This window comes from Hyperoodon ampullatus, assembly GCF_949752795.1.
Source record: "Hyperoodon ampullatus genome assembly, chromosome: 6".
NCBI classification, from domain to species: domain Eukaryota; kingdom Metazoa; phylum Chordata; class Mammalia; order Artiodactyla; family Ziphiidae; genus Hyperoodon; species Hyperoodon ampullatus.
This window is the reverse complement of record NC_136919.1, coordinates 56875943-56899766: the sequence shown is the minus strand read 5'-3', so window position 1 is coordinate 56899766 and position 23824 is coordinate 56875943. Positions and strand designations below refer to the sequence as shown.

The window sequence follows — 23824 nt, the reverse complement described above, 5'->3', positions numbered from 1 at the left end:
TGATTTGCAAATATTTTCTTCCATTCTGTGGGTTGTTCTTTTCATTTTCTATATAGTGTCTTTTGAAGGACAAATATTTTTAATTTGATGAAATGTTTTGTTTTCTTTTGTTGCTCATACTTTTGGTGTCATATCTAAGAAGGCTTTGCCTAACTAATGGTCACAAAGATTTACTCCTATATTTTCTTTAAGAGCTTTACAGTTTTTGCTCTTATATTCAGGTCTGAAATCTATTTTGAGTTAATTTTTACATGTGGTGTGAGGAAGGGGTCCAAATTAATTCTTTTGCATATGGAAATACAGTTGTCAAAATCAAACACCATTTTTCAAAGAGACTCTTCTTTCTGCATTGTATTTTCTTGGCCTTTCTGTCTAAAATCAATTGACTTAAATATAAGGATTTATTTCTAGACTCAGTTCTATTTCATTGATCTATATTTATATCCTTACGTCAGTACCACACTATTTTGACTGCTGTAACTTTGTAATATATTTTGAATTTGGGAAGGTTGAATCTTCAAACTTTGTTCCTTTTGAAGATTGTTTTGGCTCTTCAGGATCACTTGTTTTCAAATGAATTTTAGGATCAATTTCTGAATTTTGGCAAAGAGGCTACCTGGGATTTTGATAGGGATTGCATTGAATATGTAGATGTATTTGGGAAATAGTACCGTTTTAACAATATTAAGTCTTTTGATCCACAAATGATTTTGCTCTTCTTATTTTATTGTGTCATGCATAGGGATTGAAATATGAACGTGGAGGGAAATTTTTGTCCATTAACTCCCCTACATTACAACTGTTTTTAATTATTTTACATTGGAATAACCATTGAATATTTCACTATGCTACTCATTAGAACTGTAAGCTTCTTTAGGGCAGGATATATATTAATTATTTTTGTATTGCTGAGAGTTAATGTCATAGTTAAGAAAGGCATTTTCTTAACACCAAAAAGCCCCTGTAATATGTATACGTGCATAAATGGGTAGAACAAGGGCTCACAGGTAATTATAAAAGAGATAGAATATTAGCAGTACTATGAAGTTACCATTAATAACAAATGGCTAACTGACATTTTTTTAGGCTTTTAATTCATATATATTCATAGTATTCCTTTGGAGAAAAAGGAAATAATGATTGCTTTGTAGATTGATTTCTTTTAAAAGGCATAATTTATATGTTCTTTAAATTCATTTTAGGTACCAAATCTGATTCCAGTTTTGATGTTCAAATTAGGAAGACCACTGGAACCTGTGTTATACAATGATATCTTGTATACTTTGCCTATGCTTGGTGTTCACAAGGTTTGTATATTAAGCAACTTACTTTGGGGCAAAAAGAAAGTGAGACATGAATTTTGTTTGTTGTCATGTGAAATTTTGACCCTTTAATTTTGCCTTGATCACTGCTTCCCTTGTTGGGCCAAACATTTTTGTTACAATATTTAAGAATTAATTTTAAAAAATCATTTTTTCATCAAGTTTTCCCATTGGCTATTGTCTGAGATTGGGTCTTTATGCCCCCAGAATTGCTAACTAGCTCCTCCCAAAGCGATCTCCAACCTCTGAGGAGATGGGTAGTACTGTAGTAAGCTTCCGTTTCAGTCTTTATAATAAGAGGTTTTTAAGTTCCTTTGGTAACCTTGGGGTTATCCACATTTGCATTTATGAAACCAAAGTTTCTTCAATGTTTCCTAGGTGTGCATAGGACAAATTCTACGAGTAATTCAACTTCTTGGAACCACTCCGCAACTAAAAGCTATCACTCTGCGCTTGTTGACTTCTTTGTGGGAAAAACAGGTAAGCTCAGATATACACTTGTATGAGTAGTATGCATGTCCCTTTCACTGAAGAAAGCTAATTTTGTCATTATGCATGACACTGCTTTGATATAGTAATATTAGTGAATGACATCAATGATTGCATTGAGAAATTTTGATTTAGTGTGGTGCTTTTGATCTATAATGCAGTCAGTTGTGATTGACTCTCAGAGAAATTGATAATAGAAAATAATCTTATTTCCTTAATTCTGAAATTTATTTTTCCATTTGTGTGGATAAAGTGTTAGAAATATAAGTGATTAGAGCCTTTGTAATTAGAGTGAGATTTTGCCACTTTTTTCTTGTTTTATGAAATGAACAGTACAGGGATCTGTAAGAAAATCCCCAGCAATCATAACAGCATTCTTTTTTTCTGATTAGATGAAACACATTATAATTTGCAATGCAGATGTAAGATTTAGAGGTGAAAATGCTGCATAAAAGGAGACAATTATTATTCAACTCAAGTTGTGAAATTACCTTTTTTGTGAAATTGCCTTCTTAGGATCGTGTCTATCCTGAACTGCAGCGTTTGATGGCCATGTCCGATGTGCCCTCTCTGTCTGTGGGCAAGGAGGTCCAATGGGAGAAACTGATAGCTAAAGCAGCATCGATCAGAGATATATGCAAGCAAAGGTAAGACATGCTTGACCCTTGGGAATGTATATCATGATATATTATTTTGCATTTAATTTTTTTATTGCAAGCAAGAAGCGAGGAAAGATAGGCAGAGGATGTTTGAGTAAGAATAAATGAATATTAAAGTCAAGTTGTCTGACTGTAAAATTTAGTAACATCAGACAATAACTTTGAGTAGAAGGCATGTCTTTTCAGGTCTAGACTTATATCTAGGTTTAGAGGCTATTTATATATCCTTTTCTGTGTAATAATTTAATGTTGTAATAAAACATATGATGTTACATTTTCTATTTTTCTATATATAAATTCCTGAAACCTAAGCAGTGGATTATGGGTCAAACTGTTCTTTCTTATATTCTCCTTATGTTATACTTGATTTTTATAAGATGTTTTAATAGAGAAGGCCTTATTTGTAACTCCTTGAATGGAATTAATTATTAGGAATTATTACAAGGAGGGAAATGACCTTGAATTCCTGTGTATGCTTTAGGGTTTAGGAAGACATGAAGATGTTAGGGAGATGACTGCTATTCTAGGTTATGGGTTAATAACTAGGCAGGAGGTGACAAGACTGAAATAACACTAAGCAAAGCTCCACCTTGCCAGATTTCTATTTTCTTGAATTAGGGTAAGGCCAAAATCTTAGAGAGGAAATAGATTTGATACATTTGAAATGAGTTATAATCCTGCAGTTTCATATATTGATTGAGCCACTGCACTGTAGAATTCTTGGAGCATCATTCTCACTTATGTCAATGATGACACTGTGAATGGTACTTCCTGAAGCTGTGCAATGAATGGGTTGGCCCAGATGCTGATAATGTGGATGATTTCCGTTTCAAGTAAAATCTTGGATCAGACTGTATTTAAGCCTCAGGAGTTCTGCCTCTTTTCTAAGCTTCAGCCTTTTGGCAACACAAAAAACATCTTAGTCTAAAAGCTACACACGTGTTAACCCAAGACTTAAGAGTTCAGATTCTCTTGAGGTATTGGCATGGAAAAAATTTAGAGATGATAGCCGACATTTTAATTTTACATACTTAAAGCTGAGGCTTAGGAGACGTTAAACATCAGACCAGATCAGAGTCTGTTGAAAACTTATTCAGTGAACCTTTCAGTTACCATCTTGAGAGCCATCAAATTTTTCCAGTTCTGTTCAATGATTTCCATTTGGCGGACAGTGAAGCAATAGAATTCAGTCAGGCAATTTTTTCAATTGATATTTTGTTAAATAGAGAGAAGTATTATATCGCTGAGGGATTACAAAGAATGCAGACCTGAGCACTTCTTTATGAAGTTAAAAGCATTCTGGGGATAGCACAATATATGTGGGATAGAGGAAGGAGAGGAGGATGAGTGAGTGAATCCAGCACAGTACCTGACATGAAGTAAGTGCTCAGTCAGTTATAATTCATATTATTATTGTTTTTATCATCATTATCATTATCGTCGTTATTGTGATAGGCATACCCACCTAAGTTTGTAATACTGCTATGACCAATCATCTTCTGATCTCAAATCCCTGGCTTTACTGATGATCTCAATAAGGTAAGTCAGTTCTTTTCACTATTATTATAGACTTGAGTTTTTGTCGATTCAGACAATAGGTTTTGTGATTCAGGGAGAATAAAATTTGTTAAGGAGTGTCTTCTTTTTTGGGTAATAATACCAAAAATGAGCCTGAAGTTACAGCAGAAATGATGAAGATGCAAATCTTTGAACAAAAGCATATGGTATTACTAGTTGAGGGTCAACGTTTGATAGGCACAAGAGTAAAGAAAAGCATTAATGTTTTTGTTCAGGCAAAAGACCTTGGAGTAGTAATATAGTTCTTTGGCTTTAATCTTGTGTCTAAACTGTCATTTCTTGTAGGCCATATCAGCATGGTGCAGATATGTTGGCAGCTATTTCCCAGATGTTGAATGAATGCACTAAGCCTGACCAAGCTACTCCAGCAGCCTTGGTGTTACAAGGTCTTCATGCACTCTGCCAGGCTGAGGTGGGCTTTTTTGAGTTGTTTTGTATAATTTGGAAGAAAATAATTTACAAGGCATTGTAGTTACAAGGATGTAGGAGATTTTTGTTCAGAAGAGTGAAATAAGACAGTCTACTTTACAAATTCTTTGTAGAGGGAAGTCTTGAAACATGTAGACATTTTCTAGAGGCTAAAGAAAACCAGACTTTAGATTCTTCCCTGTTGTTATTTATTTTTGTTAATATAGGAGAAGTATGGTTATAGGAGAACTCTTGAGTACATTTGCTTCTCGGTTTCGTGATTAGAGAGACTTAGAAGCAGAGGAGGTAAGGAAATCGGCATGGGCCAGTGGCAGTTTTTTTTTTTTTTTTGTGGTATGCAGGCCTCTCACTGCTGTGGCCTCTCCCATTGCGGAGCACAGGCTCTGCGGCCATGGCTCTCGGTCGCGGCATGTGGGATCTTCCCGGACCGGGGCATGAACCCGTGTCCCCTGCATCGGCAGGCGGACTCTCAACCACTGCGCCACCAGGGAAGCCCCCAGTGGCAGTTTTATAGCCAGCAAAACCTTTTGTTGGCTTGAAGATTGGCAAAGGATCCTTTCTTTCCTAATGATCAGACTGGGTAGGATGGACTGATATTAGAACCGAGTCTCTAAATCATCTTCTGAACTTCAGACTGCTCCCAAAACTATAGCACAGCAGAGGAAATCTTTAATCTTTTGGAAAAATGTGGTAATTACATCAAAGATCATTCATCGACCTAACAAAAGTTTTTTATGTAAAAAAAAATTTTTATGCAGCCTTGTAAGCGGCTTTATTATTGTTTTTTAATGGAAGTATATTTGATTTATAATATCATATTAGTTTCAGGTGTACAACATATTAATTCAATACTTTTATAGATTATACTCCCTTTAAGTTATTAAAAAACAATGGCTATATTTCCCTGTGCTGTACAATATATCCTTGTTGCTTATTTATTTTATGCATAGTATTTTGTGTCTCATAATACATAGCCCTACCTCCCCCCTCCTCCCTTCCTTCTCCCCACTGGCAACCACTACTTTGTTCTCTGTATCTGTGAGTCTGTTTCTGTTTCATTATGTACAGTCATTTGTTTTATCTTTTAGATTCCACATATAAGTGATAACATAGAGTATTTATATTTCTGTGTCTGACTTATTTTACTAGGCATAATATACTCTAGGTTCATACACATTGTTGCAAATTGCAGAATTTCATTCCTTTTTATGGCTGAGTAATATTCCATTATGTATATTTGGAATACACACACACACACATCTTCTTTATCCATTCATCTGTTAATTTAGAGGAAATTCTTTCAGCTTTTCATCATTTCACCATTGAGTGTGATGTTAGCTGTGGGTTTATAATAACTGGCCTTTATTATGAGCAGATATGTTCCTTTTACACCAACTTTGATGAAATTTTCTATCATGAATGGATATTGAATTTTGTCACATGCTTTTTCTGTGTCTATAGAGATGATCATGTGATTTTTTTTAAAAAATTGGGGTATAGTTGATTTACAATGTTGTGTTAGTTTCTGCTGTACAATGAAGTGAATCAACTATATGTATACATATATACTCTCCCTCTTGGGCCTCCCTCCCCCCCCATCCCACCCATCTAGGTCACCACGGAGAACCAAGCTGAGCTCCCAGTGCTATACAGCAGGTTCCCACTAGCTGTCTGTTTTACACATGGTAGTGTATATATGTCAATCCTAATCTCCCAATTCATCCCACCATCCCTTCCTGTGTCTACATGTGTGATCTCTACCGCTGCATCTCTATTCCTGCCCTACAGAATGGTTCATCTGTATCATTTTTCTAGATTCCACATATATGCATTAATATATGATATTTGTTTTTCTCTTTCTGATTTACATCACTCTGTATGACAGACTCTAGGTCCATCCACATCTCTACAAATGACCCATTTTTGTTCCTTTTTATATCTGAGTAATATTCCATTGTATATATGGACCACATCTTCTTTATCCATTCATCTGTCGATGGGCATTTACGTTGCTCCCATGTCCTGGCTATTGTAAATAGTGCTGCAGTGAATATTGGAGTACATGTGTCTTTTTGAATTATGGTTTTCTCAGGGTATATGCCCAGTAGTGGGATTGCTGGGTCATATGGTAGTTCTATTTTTTGTTTTTTAAGGAACCTCCGTACTGCTCTACATAGTGGCTGTACCAATTTACATTCCCACCAACAGTGCAAGAGGGTTCCCTTTTGTCCACACCCTCATTGTTTGTAGATTTTTGATGATGGCCATTCTGACCGGTGTGAGGTGATACCTCATTGTAGTTTCAGTTTCCATTTCTCTAATAATTAGTGATATTGAGCATCTTTTCATGTGCTTCTTGGCCATCTGCATGTCTTCTTTGGAGAAATGTCTATTTAGGTCTTTCACCCATTTTTCGATTGGGTTGTTTGTTTTTTTGATGTTGAGCTGCATGAGCTGTTTGTGTATTTTGCAGATTAATCCCTCATCAGTTGCTTTGTTTGCAAGTATTTTCTCCCATTCTGTGGATTGTCTTTTCATCTCATTTATGATTTTCTTTGCTGTGCAAAAGCTTTTAAGTTTCATTAGGTCCTGTTTGTTTATTTTTGTTTTTCTTTTCGTTACTCTAGGAGGTGGATCAAAAAAGATCTTGTTGCGATTTATGTCAAAGAATGTTTTTCCTATGTTTTCCTCTAAGGGTTTTATAGTGTCTGCTCTTACATTTAGGTCTTTAATCCATGTGATTTTATTTTTGTGTATGGTGTTAGGGAGTGTTCCAATTTCGTTCTGTTACATGTAGCTGTCCAGTTTTTCCAGCACCACTTATTGAAAAGACTGTCTTTTTTACATTGTATATTCTTGCCTCCTTTGTCACAGATTAGGTGACCATAGGTGCATGGGTTTATCTCTAGGCTTTCTATCCTGTACCATTGATCTATATTTCTGTTTTTGTGCCAGTACCATACTATTTTGATTACTGTAGCTTTGTAGTGTAGTCTGAAGTCAGGGAACTTGATTCCTCCAGCTCCGTTTTTCTCTCTCAAGATTGCTTTGGCTATTCGGGGTCTTTTGTGTTTCTATACAAAGTGTAAAATTTTTTGTTCTAATTCTGTGAAAAATGCCATTAATAATTTGATAGGGATTGCATCGAATCTGCAGATTGCTTTTAATAGTACAGTCATTTTCACAATATTGATTCTTCCAATCTAAAACATGGTATATCTCTCCATCTGTTTGTGTTATCTTTGATTTCTTTCATCAGTGTTTTATATATAAATTTGGATTTTTAAAATTTCTCATGGCCAGGACTGCCAAAACTATGTTGAATAATAGTGGCGAGAGTAGACATCCTTTTCTTGTTCCTGATCTTAGAGGAAATTCTTTCAGTTTTTCACCATTGAGAATGATGTTTGCTATGGTTTTGTTGTGTATGGCCTTTATTATGTTCAGGTAGTTTCCCTCTATGCCCGCTTTCTGGAGAGTATATATCATAAATGGATGCTGAATTTTTCAGAAACTTTTTCTGCATCTACTGAGATGATCATATGGTTTTTATTCTTTAATTTGTTAATATGGTGTATCACATTTTTTGATTTTCGTATATTGAAGAATCCTTGCATCCCTGGGATAAATCCCACTCGATCATGGTGTATGGTCCTTTAAATGTGTTGTTGGATTCTGTTTGCTAGTATTTTGTTGAGGATTTTTGTGTCTATGTTCATCAGTGATATTGTTCTGTAATTTTCTATTTTTGTGATGTCTTTGTCTGGTTTTGGTATCAAGGTGATGGTGGCCTTGTAGAATGAGTTTGGGAGTGCTCCTCCCTCTGCTATATTTTGGAAGAGTTTGAGAAGGATAGGTGTTAGCTCTTCTCTAAATGTTTGATAGAATTCGCCTGTGAAGCCATCTGGTCCTGGACTTTTGTTTGTTGGAAGATTTTAAATCACGATTTCAATTTCATTACTTGTGACTGGTCTGTTTATAGTTTCTGTTTCTTCCTGGTTCAGTCTTGGAAGATTATACCTTTCCAGGAATTTGCCCATTTCTTCCAGGTTGTCCATTTTATTGGCATATAGTTGCTTGTAGTCGTCTGTTATGATCCTTTGTATTTCCGTGGTGTCCGTTGTAATTTCTCCTTTTTCATATCTAATTTTATTGATTTGTGTCCTCTCCCTTTTTTTCTTGATTGGTCTGGTTAAAGGTTTATCAATTTATCTTCTCAAAGAACCAGCTTTTAGTTTCATTGATTTATGCTATTTTCTTTGTTTCTATTTCATTTATTTCTGCTTCGATTTTTATAATTTCTTCCCTCCTACCAATTTTGGGTTTTGTTTGTTCTTCTTTGTCTTCTTGCTTTAGGTGTAAGGTTAGATTGTTTATTTTAGATTATTCTTGTTTCTTGAGGTAGGATTGTATTGCTATAAACTTCTCTCTTAGTACTGCTTTTGCTGCATCCCATAGGTTTTAGGTCGTCATGTTTTCATTGTCCTTTGTTTCTATGGATTTTTTGATTTCCTCTTTGATTTCTTCAGTGATCTCTTGGTTATCTAGTAGTGTATTGTTTAGCCTCAATGTGTCTGTATTTTTTTACTGTTTTTTTTCCTGGAATTGATTTTTAATCTCATAGTGTTGGTCGGAAAAGATACTTGAAATGATTTCAATTTTCTTAAATTTACTGAGGCTTGATTTGTGACCCAGGATGTGATCTGTCCTGGAGAATGTTCTGTGTGCACTTAAGTAGGAAGTGTATTCTGCCACTTTCTGGTGGAATGTCCTGTAAGTATTAATTAAGTCTGTTTGGTCTGTTGTGTCATTTTAAGCTTGTGTTCCCTTATTAATTTTCTGTCTGGATGATCTGTCCATTGGTGGTAGTGGGGTGTTAAAGTCCTCCACTATTACTGTGTTAATGTCAATTTCTCCTTTTATGGCTGTTAGCATTTGCCTTATCTATTGAGGCGGTCCTATGTTGGGTGCATAAATATTTATAATTGTTATATCTTTTTCTTGGATTGATCCCTTGATCATTATATAGTGTCCTTGCTTGTCTCTTGTAACATTCTTTATTTTTTATTTTATTTTATTTATTTATTTTTTTGCGGTATGTGGGCCTCTCACTGTTGTGGCCTCTCCCATTGCGGAGCACAGGCTCAGCGACCATGGCTCACGGGCCCAGCCGCTCCGCGGCATGTGGGATATTCCCAGACCGGGGCACAAACCCGTGTCCCCTGCATCGGCAGGCGGACTCTCAACCACTGCGCCACCAGGGAAGCCCACATTCTTTATTTTAATGTCTGTTTTATCTGATACAAGTATTGCTACTCCAGCTTTCTTTTGATTTCCATTTGCATGGAATATCTTTTTCCATTCCCTCACTTTCAGTTTGTATCTGTCCCTGGGTCTGAAGTTGGTCTCTTGTAGGCAACATATATACTGGTCATGCTTTTGTATCCATTCAACCAGTCTATGTCTTTTGGTTGGAGCATTTCATCCATTTACATTTAAGGTTATTATCAATATGTATGTCCCTATTACCATTTTTTTTTCCTTCGGTATGCGGGCCTCTCACTCCCGTGGCCTCTCCCGTTGTGGAGCACAGGCTCCGGATGCGCAGGCTCAGCAGCCATGGCTCTTGGGCCCAGCCGCTCCGTGGCACGTGTGATCTTCCCAGACTGGGGCACGAACCTGCGTCCCCTGCATTGGCAGGCGGACTCCCAACCACTGCGCCACCAGGGAAGCCCCACCATTTTCTTAATTGATTTAGGTTTGTTTTTGTGGGTCTTTTTCTTCTCTTGTGTTTCCTGTGTAGAAAAGTTCCTTTAGCAATTGTTGTAAAGCTGGTTTGGTGGTGCTGAATTTTCTTAGCTTTTTCTTGTCTGTAAAGCTTTTGGTTTCTCTGTCGAATCTGAATGAGATCCTTGCTGGGTAGAGTAATCTTGGTTGTAGTTTTTTTCCCTTTCATCACTTTAAATATATCCTGGGGCTTCCCTGGTGGCGCAGTGGTTGAGAGTCCGCCTGCCGATGCAGGGGACACGGGTTCGTGCCCCGGTCTGGGAAGATCCCACGTGCCGCGGAGCGGCTGGGCCCGTGAGCCATGGCCGCTGAGCCTGTGCGTCCGGAGCCTGTGCTCCGCAACGGGAAAGGCCACAGCAGTGAGAGGCCCGCGTACCACAAAAAAAAAAAAAAAAAAAAAAAAAAAAATATATATATATATATATATATATATATATATATATATATATATATATATATATATATATATATATATATATATCCTGCCACTCCCTTTTGGCCTGCAGAGTTTCTGCTGAAAAATCTGCTGAGGACCTTATGGGGATTCCCTTGCATGTTATTTGTTGCTTTTCCCTTGCTTTTTATATTTTTTCTTTCAGTTAAATTTTGGTACTTTGATTATTATGTGTCCTGGTGTGTTTCTTCTTGGGTTTATCCTGTATGAGACTCTCTGTGCTTCCTGGACTTGTGTGGCTTTTTCCTTTCCCATGTTAGGGAAGTTTTTGAATGTAATATCTTCAAATGTTTTCTCAGACTCTTTCTCTTTCTCTTCTTATTCTGGGTCCCCTATAATTCGAATGTTGGTGCATTCAGTGTTGTCCCAGAGATCTCTGAGGCTGTCCTCATTTCATTCTTTTTTCTTTATTCTGCTCTTTGGCAGTTATTTGCACCATTCTATCCTCCAGCTCACTCATTCGTTCTTCTGCCTCAGTTTTTCTGTTATTGATTCCTTCTAGTGTATTTTTCATTTCAGTTATTGTGTTGTTCATAACAATTTGCTTGTTCTTTAGTTCTTCCAGGTCCTTGTTAAACATTTTTTGTATTTTCTCAATCCGTGCCTTCATTCTATTTCCAAGATTCTGTATCATCATCTACTATGATTACTCTGAATTCTTTTTCAGGTAGGTTCCCTATTTCCTCTTCATTTATTTGGTCTTGTGGGATTTATCTTGCTCCTTTGCCTGTAGCATATTTTTTTGTCATCTCATTTTTTTTGATGGGTGCGGCTGTGTTCCTGTCTGGCTGGTTGTTTGCTGTTAGGCTTGCAGCACTGGAGTTTGCAGGCAGTTGGGTGGAGCCAGGTCTTAGTGTCAAGATGAGGGCCTCTGGGAAAGCTCACACCGATTAATATTCCCTTGGGCCTGTAGCTCTCTGTCATTCCAGTGGCTCAGCCTCGGTGCTCCCACCGCTGGAGCTCCGGCCCGACGTCTGGCCTGAGAACCATGACCCTGCAAGCCATGTGGTGTGGCAAAAAAAGAAAAAAAAATGTAACAAACCAAAAGGAGCAGAACAATAAGAAACAATAAAAAATAAAATAAAGTTAGAAAAATAAAAATGAAACAACAACAATGCAAAACAGAACCTCAGCAGGAAAAAAAAAAAAAAAAAAAGGCTGGAAGAAGCCTTGGGTGGGTGGGGCTTAGGCTCAGGACTCATGCAGCCAGAGGAAGCCCCAGAGGGTGGAGGTTCAGGCCCAGGATTCCAGCATTCTTGCTGGGGCCCGAGTGGGCAGGGGACATGCTGGCCGTGTTCCCCTCCTATCCCCCGAAGGTCTCTCCTGATCCCCACTGATCCCCTCACTGGGAGTGGCCCCCTCCAAGCATGGGAATCCCTCCTGTCCCACAGCTGCCCCTCAGGGGCTGGTCCCGTCCCACCTCCACTTTTCCTCGCCACCTTCCCTCCCGTGTCCTCAGGACCCGCCCAGCTGGAGGGGCCCTGGAGGGCAGAGGTTCAAGCCTGGGACCCCAGCAGGCTTGCTGGGGCCTGAGCAAGTTGGGGAGATGCTGGCTGCATTCCCCTCTGATCCCCCAGTTCCCCAAAGGTCTCTCTCCATCCCTGCCGATCCCGTTGCCCTGAGTGGACCCCTCTGACCGTGGGAACCCCTCTTCTCCCCCAGCCACCCCTCAGGCGTGCTGGTCCCATCCCACCTCCACTTTTCCTCCCCCGCCTTCTTCCCTCCCACGTCCTACCTGGTTGCGCGGGCATTTCTCCCATCCCCTTAGGTGTCTGAGGTCGCCCACTAGTGCCTGGTAGGTGCCCTAGTTTTGAGGAGACGTGAACTCCACATCCTCCTACCCCGTCATTTTGACTCTGCCCCCGATCACATGATTTTTATCCTTCTCTTTGGTAATGTTGTGTTCCACATTGATTTACGAATATTGAATTATTCTTGCATCCCTGAAATAAATCCCACTTGATCATGGTGTATGATCCTTTTTATGTATCAGTGGATTCAGTTTTCTAATATTTTTTTGAGGACTTTTGTATCTATATTCATCAAAGATATTGGCCTGAAATCTGTTTTGGGGGGATGTGTTTTTCTGGTTTTGGTATTAGTGTAATGGTGACCTCATAGAATGAATTTGTGAGTGTTCCAATCTCTTCAGTTTTTTGGAATAGTTTGAGCAGGATAGGTATTAACTCTATATGTTTGGTAGAATTTCCTTGTGAAGCTGTCTGATGCTGGACTTCACTGGGAATTTTTTTTTTTAAATTATAAATTCAATTTCACTACTAGTGATCAGTCTGTTCAGATTGTCTGTTTCTTTCTGATTCAGCCTTAGCAGGTTACATGTTTCTAGAAATTTGTTCATTTCTTCTAGGTTGTTCAATTTGTTGACATATAACTATTTGTAGTATTCTCTTATGATTTTTTGTATCTCTGTGGTATCGGTTGTTATTTCTCCTCTTCAATTCTTATTTTATTTATTTTTTTCCTCTCTCATTTCTTCTTGATGAGCCTGGCTAAAGTTTATCAGTTTTGCTCATCTTTTCAAAAAACCAGCTCTTGGTTTCATTGATCTTTTTTTTGTTTTTAGGTCTCTATTTTATTTATTTCCTCTTTGATCTTTATTATTTCCTTCCTTCTGGTGACTTTGGGCTTTGTTTGTTCTTCTTTTTCTAATTCCTTTAGGTGGTAGGTTAGGTTGTTTATTTGAGATTTTTCTTGGTTTTTTGAGGAGGGCTTGTGTCACTATAAACTTCCCTCTTAGCAGGGCTTTTGCTGCATCCCATAGATTTTGGAAAATTGTGTTTCCATATTCAGTTGTCTCAAGGTATTTTCTGATTTCCTCTTTGATTTCTTCATTGACTGTTGGTTTTTTAGTAGCATGTTGTTTAGTCTCCAGGTGTTTGTTATTTTCCCAGTTTTCTTTCTGTAATTGATTTCTAGTTTCATACCACTGTGATTGGAAAAAATGCTTGATATAATTTATATCCTCTTGAATTGGTTGTGACTTGTTTTGTGGCCAGCATTTGATCTCTTCTGGAAAATGTTCCATGTGCACTTGAAAAGAATGCATATTCTGCTGCTTTGGAATGGAATGTCCTGTAGATATCTATTAAGCTATCTGGTTTATTGTGCCATTTAAGACTGTGGTTGCCTTATTGATTTTCTATCTAGATGATGTGTCCATTGATGTAAGTGGAGTGTGAAAGTTCCCTAGTTTTATTGTTTTTTGTCAGTTTCTCCCTTTATGTCTGTTAATATTTGCTTTGTATATATAGGTCCTACTGTATGAGTGCATATATGTTAACGAGTTTAATATCCTCTTCTTGTATTGATCCTTTTATCATTATATAATACCCTTCTTTGTCTTTTGTTATAGACTTTGTTTTAAAAGTCTATTTTGTCTGAAATGAGTATTGCTACCCCCACTTTCTTGTCATTTCTGATTGCATGAAATATCTTTTTCTATCCCCTTACTTTCACTCTGTGTGTGTCGCTCTAAAGTGAGTCAGTTGTAAGCCGCGTATAGACAGGTTTTGATTTTTTATTCAATCAGCCACTGTGTCTTTTGATTGGAGCATTTAGTCCACTGACATTTAAAGTTACTGACAGGTATATACTTATTGCCATTTTACTACTTGTTTTCCAGTTGTTTTTGTAGTTCTTCTCTGTTCATTTCTTCTTCTGTTTGTTTCTTCCCTTATGGTTTGATGATTTTCCTTAGTAGTATGCTTGTGTTTCTTTCTAGTTTTTTGGTATCTATTGTAGGTTTTTGATTTGTGGTTCATGTTGACCTATAACCATATCTACTTATTTTTAACTGGTAGTCATTTAATTTTAAATATATTCTAAAAGATACACCTCCCCTACATTTTGTGTTTTTGATGTCCTATTTTACATCTTCATTTTTTAAATTGTAGTTATAATTGCTTTTACAATTTTTTGTCTTTTAATTTTCATACTAGTTTATTTAAGTGGTTGATCCTCAGTCCTTACTATATATTTGCCTTTCATAGTGGGATTTTTCCTTTCTTATAAATTTTTACTTCTTATTATAGCTTTTTCTTTAACACTTAAAAAAGACCTTTTAACATTACTTTAGGGTAGCTTTAGTATTGATGAATTTTTTTAGTTTTTGCTTGTCTGAGAAGTTTGTTTTTATTTCAGCTTTAATTCTGAATAATAATCTTGCTGGGTAGCGTATCCTAGGTTGCAGATTTTTCCCTTTAAGCACTTTGAATATATCATGCCGCTACCTCTGGCCTGCAAAGTTTCTGCAGAGTAATCAGCTGATAGCCTTATGGGGGTTCTCTTGTATATGACTCTTTGTTTTTCTCTTGCTGCCTTTAAAATTCTCTTTTTGCAGACTTCCCTAGCAGTCCAGTGGTTAAGACTCTGAGCTTCCACTGCAGGGACATGGGTTTGATCCCTGGTCTGGGAACTAAGATCCCGCATAACACTTGGCATGGCCAAAAAAATAATTCTCTTTATTTTCTACTTTTGCCATTTAATTATGATATATCTTGGTGTGTGTCTCTTGGGTTCATGTTGTTTGGATTCCCTCTGTTGCTTCCTGTATCTGGATATCTGTTTCCTTGTTCAGGTTTGGGACTTTTTCAGCCATAATTTCATCAAAAACATTTTCACTCCCTTTCTCTCCCCTCTCCTTCTGAAACCATTATAATGCCAATGTTGGTATGCTTCATGTTTTTCCAGAAATCTCTTAAACTGTTCTCATTTTTTAACATTTATTTTTCTTTTTGCTGTTCTGATTGGGTAATATCCATTATTCTATCTTCCAGATCATTTATGTTCTTCTGTATCACATAGTCTCCTATTCAGTGAGTTCTTCATTTCAGTTACTGTATTCTTCAGTTCTGATTGGTTCTTTTTGTATATTTTCTAGTTCCTTGTTAAAATTCTCACTGTGTTCATCTATTCTTTTCCCTAATTTAGTTAGCATTCTTATTACTAATACTTTGAATTCTGTATCTTGTAAAGTGTTTATTTCTATTTCATTATTTATTTTCCCAGGGGCTTTCTCTTGCTCTTTCAATCAAGACTAGTTCCTCTGTCTTCTTACTTCACTTAACTTTCTCTGTCTCTGTGAAATTAGATGAAATAGTTACCTATTGCAGTCTTGAAGAGGTGTCCTTATGTGGGAGTGTCTCTCTACAGTCTGTGTGCCCAGTGCCTTTGGTGGGAGAGCTGGATTTGATGTGAACAAAAGCCATGCATTTCCTCAGGGTATGCTGACAGTTATCATCTTGCAGGAAGTAGGGTTGGAGATGGAGGAACCAGGGCCAGAGCCAAGTGTGAGGTGTGGCTTCCCCTCTGCTCATTGGCCATTAGCACCCTATTGGGGGCAGGGTCAGGTCCAAAGTTGATGGAGTGGAAGCCCTGAGGTTTGGGTCCAAGCTGTCTCTGTTCCCTTAAATGTGTTTGTCTCCCACTCCCAGCACTGTACCCTTGCCCCAGAGAGGAGGAGTGCTGGAGGAAGAGGGGCCCATGCCAGCATGGGATGCGCTGGCCACAGAGGTCCAGGCTGCCTCTAATGTGCCCCCTTTGCAGGCACCAATAATGACAGCCCCAGCTGAGTCTCTGCTGTCACTCACAGCCAGTCACTACCCCCAGCCTCTGCCACTCCCACCCTGTTGAGAAGCTGTGCTTCAGGGTAAGCAGGGCTCCCTTTAGCACTGGGCATGTGTCAGGGTGTGGGTGCAGCAGTCTGGCTTCCATCAGAGATCAAGACTACCCCTGATACAGTGCCTGGTAATGCCAGCAATGGCTGCCCACACTGTGCTCAGATGTTGCCCTAGTTCCAAGTTTCCTCTGCATCTCAGTACTAAGATATGAGCTCTCTCCCTGGTGATGGCAGCCCTTTCTCTAGTGTGGTAGAGTAAGCGGGACTGGAGCATTTGCTTGGCTCAGGCTGAGGCATATGCTGGGCTAATTGCAGAAAACTGGGCAGCCACTGGAACCATCCTCAATCTGTCCTCGCCACCCTGCCTCAGGAGCAAGCCAGTCCTTGCATGTTCTTCACAGCCCTCCTGTTAGTTCCAACAGCTCTACAACCAGCCAAGGCGGCTTGTCTTCCCTGTGTCCGACACCAGGACTGGGGCACCCAATCTATGGCTTGCACTGCCTCCTCCCCAGCAGGGGTCTCCTCCTATGTAATCTCCTTTTTCTCTGAGTCCCCTCCCAGGGGGCACAGATCCTTCTCTTCCCTTCCAGATTCTGTGTGGATCTTTCTTATATCCTTGGTTGTATAGGAATCTTTCTTCCAGTTTCCAGTTAGTTTTCAGTGAGAATTATTTCATGTATTGATGTATTTTTGATGTGTTCATGGGGGGAGGTGAGTTCCATGTCCTTCTACTCTGCCATCTTGATTGATTCTTTCCTAACCAATTTTTTTTGACACAGTGAACATACCTATACAATTGTTGTTCTTTGGTGAATGAGATTAAGTAGAATTCTCTTAGCTTTTGGTAATTATGGTTGATATGATAATGAATATAATATAATCATACAAGCAGTGACTCTATTTAGTGTATATATGATTGTGTCCTTGTGCTAAGTAAGCACTTTTCATTTCTGTTCCTCAACAACTCTTCAATATAGGGATTATAACATTTATAGATGAGGAAAATAGACCTCAGAAGGAGGTTAGATAACTGCTCAGTATCTTGGTTTGAGAATAATGTTCTTTTGGCCTAACACTTATTTTAGCAGGCAGTAAACATTATTACTGTTTAGGAAGTGATGTGTACTAAGGATAGTCTTTCAGACTGGGTACCCTGTAGTTGGCAAAGCTATTAGGGTTTCATGGTAGGGTCCTATTACAGCAGGGAAATAGTTCACATAATCAGGACTTTTGTTTTTTACTGCTTCAGTCAGTCATCTGGAAATGGAAAGTATCACTTTAATAATTATATTACTTTCATAATAACTAATTCTACCATTTGGGAGTATTTCCTTTCTATTATTTTTTTCAAACAAATCTACTTGTTTCTGAAATTAAGTTTTTCTTCCTAATAAATTAAGTTTTTCTTCCTAATTACCACTAAGAAGTGGTAATTTTGTCTGTGATTCCATTATGTTCTCCACCCATCCTTTGTTATTCTAAGGCTCTGCTGTCTATAGATGCTTATTAACTCATAAGAAGTGATTTTTCTCATTTCACTTCTGTAAGATATCATCATTAACTGTAGTTAGGACTGGAGATATAAAAAATTGTTGCCTGGTGTGGTAGAAAGCATCTTTGTATTTAGGCAGACATACCATGTACCTCCTATATACCAGTTATTAGCTGTGTGTCCTCTGACTGATTTACTTAACCTCTTTGAGCCTTATTTCCTCAAATGAGGATAAAATGGGATTACAAACAAAAGAGACCTAACATAATGTCTACCCACGTAGGTGTTCTTTAAATATCAAACTTGTTCCTGAAAAATTGGTTATAGTCAATGCCCTCAAGGAGGGTCTAAGTAGTCTTTTTAATCTCTCCTCTAAAACTCACATAATATATGATAGTGACTTAGTTACTTAGTTTCTTTTTCCAGATGGTATCCTAACCCTTCACTGCTAAAGCTTTTGGCATATATAAAGCTTTTTTCTATATTTAAAGGAGACCACTTGGGATTGTTGCATATGTAGCCCCAAATCCATTCCCTGAATCCAAACCACTACTCATAAAGATAATTCTGAGCCCACTATCAGACCATCTTATAGTCTGAATCCATTCAGGAGGCTATAACAATAACATAATCTGAGTGTCTTATTAACATCAATTATTTATTTCTTACAGTTCTGGAGGCTGGGAAGTCCATGATCAAGGCACTGGCCCTTTCACTGTCTGGTGAGGGCCTACTTCCTGGTTCATAGCCAGCTGTCTTCCTTATAGACAGCTGTCTTCTCACTGTAATTTCACATAGCCAGAGGGGCAAGGTAGCTCTCTGTAGTCTGCTTATAATCCCTGGCATGAAGGTTCTACCCTCATGACCTAATCTCCTTCTGAAGACCCTATCTCCTAATACCACCACCTTGGGGATTAGGATTTCAGCATATGAATTTAGAGGGGTGGATACAAACATTCATTCTATAGCAACTACCTTCTTATGTTCCATTGTCCTCTAGAGGAATTGAGGCATCATGTCTAAGTATTTTATTTAATAAAGCCTGTGTCTTAATTGGTACCTCAATACTCCTTTCCTTTGCTTGGTTAAAGGCATTTCTCTTTCTTATTGTGTTTCTCTCTTCCCACCCCCTCTCTCTTTTAATGTTATAAAATCCAAATCCCTTATAATATTTTTATCAAAATTCACTTTTAAGAAACTTCAACTGAAATATTGCAAATGAGATAAGAATTTAATACGTTGTCCTTCTAACAAATAGATACTAGCCTCTTTAAATCCTTTTTGTAATAAGATGGGCATTCATAAGTCAAAAACCAATATCAGTAATCAGTTAACTTCATTTTATTCCAAAGAATACTTATTTCTTTATCCCTTCTTTTTCATCTCTCTTTCTTGTCTAGGGGATGAACCCACTATTTTATTGTTGCTTACTAGTCATGAATAAGTGTTATTTACCATGTTTTCATTATAGATATTACAAATGTCTGGAGTTGTGGAATTTGTTGAAACTGACTGCATCACAGTTAATTTTGGTTATAAAAATATTCTTTTTTTATGTTCGGTAATGAATAACTTTATGTTCATCTAAATAAGTAGAAATAATCTAGTCCCCCTTGATGGACCTTGCTTAAGCCTTTCCAAGCTTTTTGTGTGTGTATTCATTGTTTGTGAAGCTGCTGCTGTTGTGTCCTGTGATGTGTGTTTAAGTTGTAAAATATACTCAATTTGGTGGCCCTTGCCAGTCCACATTTAGTAATTTTGGGCTAATCTTTTGGTTTTTTGCCAGCATGCTATCTACAGAAGCCAGCCTGCCTTCTATGAAGCTATTTATTCTGTCTTCTAATTGATATCATGTGTGAAGCACTGATGGCTGCCAAGAGTTTCAAGAATGAAAATATTCAGCATAGTTATAAGTCTTCTTCCCAGAAACATTTGGAAGAGATTTCTCTATTTCTCTGTAGATTCTTGACTATCAAATATAATTAAGAATACAGAAAGACAGCCTAAAACAGTGAAATTTTAAAAACCAAAAAGAATAAGAGTAAATTGAATAATCCTATGTTTAAGAAAATATTTACCTCAGTTGGAAAACCATCCAAAATTAGCTTTTACTGGGCTTTCCCATCCTTGCCTTTGTATAATGAGTTGAGCTCTTTTTCCTAAGGTTGACGATGGACTCTTCAGTTTTGAAAGTCATCATCATGAAATTCATTTGTCCTTGGTAGGGTCAGATTAAACCTACAATTACTACTGCTTAATCATTAATCATGGTCTCCAGTGAGAGATTGAAAGGATGGATTCCATCTGAATGAAGACAATATATTGTCTTTTGTATCTGGCTTCTTTCACTTAACATATTTATAAGGTTCATTGGTGTTATAGCATGTATCAATACTTCATTTCTTTTTATGGTTGAATAATATTTAATATGACTATCTTACATTTTATTTATCCATTCATCAGTTGATGGACATTTGGATTTTTGCTGCTTTCTGTTACTATGAATAATCCTGCTATGAATATTTGTGTACAGGCTATTGCACGGACATATGTTTTCATTTTTGAGGGATATACACCAGGAATAAAATTGCTGGATTATATGGTTAGTCTGTGTTTAACTGTTCAAGGAACTTCCAGAACTGTTTTCCAAAGTGGCTGTGCCATTTTACATTCACACCAGCAGTAAGTGAAGGTTCTAATTTCTCCCCATCCTCAGCAACACTTGTTATCTGCTTTTTTTTCTAACTGTAGCCTTCCCAGTGAGTATGAAGTGGTATCTCATGTGGCTTTGATTTGCATTTCCCTGATGACTAGGGATATTGAGCATCTTTTCCTGTGTTTATTGGCCACTTGTGTATCTTTTTGGAGCAATGTCTATTCAGATCCTTTGCATATTCTCTTCTCCATTGCTTTTAACTTCTCTGGTCAGCCAAGTTACATTTCATTCCTACAGGAATGATTAGTAAAACAATTTTGTCTTCTTGCTTCTAAGTAAAGGATACTGGGAAATCGTGAGCTCTTTTATGGGCCTTTTACTACAAAGAGAGCTTATCAAGCCATATGAAATATCAGAGAAGGACACATACGTTTTACTTAGCTATTTTGTCCACATATGACATTTTCTTTGTTTTTATGTGAAATTAGCAGAGTGCTTTCAGCTGGAAAACTATTAGAGATATTTTAATAATAGTAGTAGTAAGCATCTATTGATTCATTGAGGGCTTTCTGTATAGTAAGCACTATATACTACAATTGTTATATTTATTATATGATTTAATCTTACTGAAAAAAAGCTCACTATGTGATAAGGTATTGTTTTCTTCTGGGAGGCTGACAGAGGTTAAATAATTGCCCTAAGTCATCCAGCTAAAATGTGGTAGGGCCAGGATTCAAACACAGGTGTGCCTGAATTCAAAGACTATGTGTTAATCACTATTTTTTTCAAACAGCTTTATTGAGATATAATTCATATACTATCACTCTATGTTTTTGCTAGTCATGTTTGTGTTCAGTTGACCTTGTCATGCTGTGATATTAAATGGATAAATCTTTTTGTGAGCATTAAGTTTATGCTCTTTCCCTCATACTTATCTATTTCCTTTGCAGTATGTTAATGCATAATATTTTTAATTATTTAGGCTTTGCATAGAGATCCTAATGAAAAAGATATTTGAGCCAAAATAGATTAATTTTTAGTGTTTTATGGGTTATTGTTAAATTTTATATTTTAAAGCTGTATTGAAGTGCTTCTGTACTACTTTTAAAGACATTAGGTTTTTATAGCATCACATTTACTTCGGATAATGAAAAGAAAAGTATCCCATATCAACGTCTCACAAAACTATTTTGATTTTTCCATTTTCCTTCCCATTGTATTTTCTTTACACATATATATTTTACACTTTCCATCTTCTCAATTTACTTTACACTTTACTAGAAAGATTTTTGATGTGGCTACAGGTTTTAATGGCTTAATTATTTTCCATTGAGTGAAAGTATCATATGTAATCAAATAATTCATTTTAGATTAGATTTTAAACTTGCTTCCCATTTTTCTCTCTTTATAATTAGTCTAAGAACTAATTACATATGTAAAGTTTTTCCTTTCTTTTGGATTATTTTCTTGCCCTAAATATTTTAGAGTTTTATGGATTTTTTATGATCTTATTAAATAGTTAGCTTACTTTTTAAGTAACTTTCCATGTTTACTCGAGCATGCGAGAGAAAGGTGTAATGTAGCAATTTGTACCCAAGTTTCTGGCAGTATTATTTGTTACTAGAGAGAACAATTCAGTTATATCATCACTTCATTGAGTCTAAGGTAGCCTTTATTCTTTTTTTTTTTTTTTTTTTTTTTTTTTTTTTTTTTTTTTTTTTTTTTTTTTTTGTGGTATGTGGGCCTCTCACTGTTGTGGCCTCTCCCGTTGCGGAGCACAGGCTCCGGACGCACAGGCCCAGCGGCCATGGCTCACGGGCCCAGCCGCTCCGCGGCATGTGGGATCTTCCCAGACCGGGGCACGAACCCGTTTCCCCTGCATCGGCAGGCGGACTCTCAACCACTGCGCCACCAGGGAAGCCCTAGCCTTTATTCTTGTTATGATCATTCTGCTTGTTACCAGGAGCCCAGGGTCCCTTTTACCCAAAGATTACAAGGAAAGAAAAGGTCTAAAATGAATATTCTTTCCTCACAGTGAATTTGTCCCATGTAGGCTTCACTTTGGGGCTTTAGAGAACTATTAATTAAAGAGGGGAGGAAGTGGTTTAATCCATTATAGACTTTCAGGTATAAGTTATAAAAAGTTAAATATATATTTTTTACTAATTTTATTCTTAAATCATTGATGTATTGTTATTACGAGTGCTTTTAAAAGATGTTTTTGAAATTCATCTTGTTGACTAGAGATCATATTTAAATCCATACTTTTTATTTTACACTTCTAAGAAAATGTTGTCATTGTTTTGTTTTGTGGGTTTATGGGTTGTAAGTGTAAAAGGGATCCTGTTTATCTCATAATTTCATAAAGTTTGTTGCCTGTTCCAGAAGATGTTCAAATAGAAGGGTTGGCAGCCTTTCAGCAGTGTTCTGCCAAGTTGTCGTTTATTCATTCTCTGATGAGTAGACGTGGCAAGGAGAGCAAGGGAAAAGGAGATGACGCAGCTTCCCCCCAAGCCTATGTCCACTGCAGCGCACATGTTGGGCAAGAATTCCCTAGGCAGGACACCAAAAGCATCACCTTTAAAATAAAAATACTGAAAACTGAAGCCAGGCTGTGCAAGCCTCTCTGGATATAAAGATTTATGAGACATTTTCAGCCTTCCAGGAGCTCACAGCCTAAGTAGGGGAGAGCATTGTGTTAAGTACACTAAATGTATTGATATTTGAAATTCAGAAATAGTGCAGAGGAGAGATACAGCATCAAAGGAATACTTCTCTAAATTTTAAGCAGCAGCATCAGGTGGCAGAGGGAAAGAATGTTTAGGACTAGAAGAAAGAGGCTGTACGGATCACTAGTATCTTTAGTTTTTCTTTCTTTTTATGAAAACAGTTGTATTGAGATATAATTCACATGCTGTCCAACTCACCCATTTATAGCGTAAAATTCAGTCAGTTTTTGAATATTCTAAGTTGTGCATCCATCATCACAATCACTTTTAGAACATTTTTGTTACCCCAAAAAGAAACTTCACACTTTCCATACCCCCATGCCCGCCCCTGCCCCCCCAGCCATAGGGAGCCACTAATCTATTTTCTGTCTGTATGGATTTGTCTATTCTGGACATTTCATGTAAACAAAGTCATGCAATATGCGGCCTTTTGTGACGGGCTTTATAAAAAATATTTATTTAATTAATTTTTTTGGCTGTGTCGGGTCTTAGTTGTGGCACGCGGGATATTTTGTTGTGGCGCGCGGTCTCTTCATTGCAGCGTGTGGGCTTCCCTCTAGTTGTGGTGGTGGGTTTTCTCTCTCTAGTTGT

The 23824-nt window shown here is 37.4% G+C and overlaps 1 protein-coding gene across 3 annotated transcripts in view; it reads left to right on the top strand.

The window, feature by feature from the left end:
* FOCAD (focadhesin) overlaps window positions 1-23824 on the top strand; it is a gene marked incomplete at its 5' end in the record, with an annotated part of 286040 nt that overhangs the window by 121535 nt on the left and 140681 nt on the right. For 2 of the 3 annotated variants that reach the window (XM_079706945.1, XM_079706946.1), the window contains 4 exons: window positions 1203-1307; window positions 1701-1802; window positions 2328-2458; window positions 4334-4460. In XM_079706945.1, the coding sequence (XP_079563071.1) occupies window positions 1203-1307; window positions 1701-1802; window positions 2328-2458; window positions 4334-4460 (465 nt within the window). The remainder of the gene's footprint in view (window positions 1-1202; window positions 1308-1700; window positions 1803-2327; window positions 2459-4333; window positions 4461-23824) is intronic. The other variant, XM_079706947.1, reaches the window with a different exon arrangement.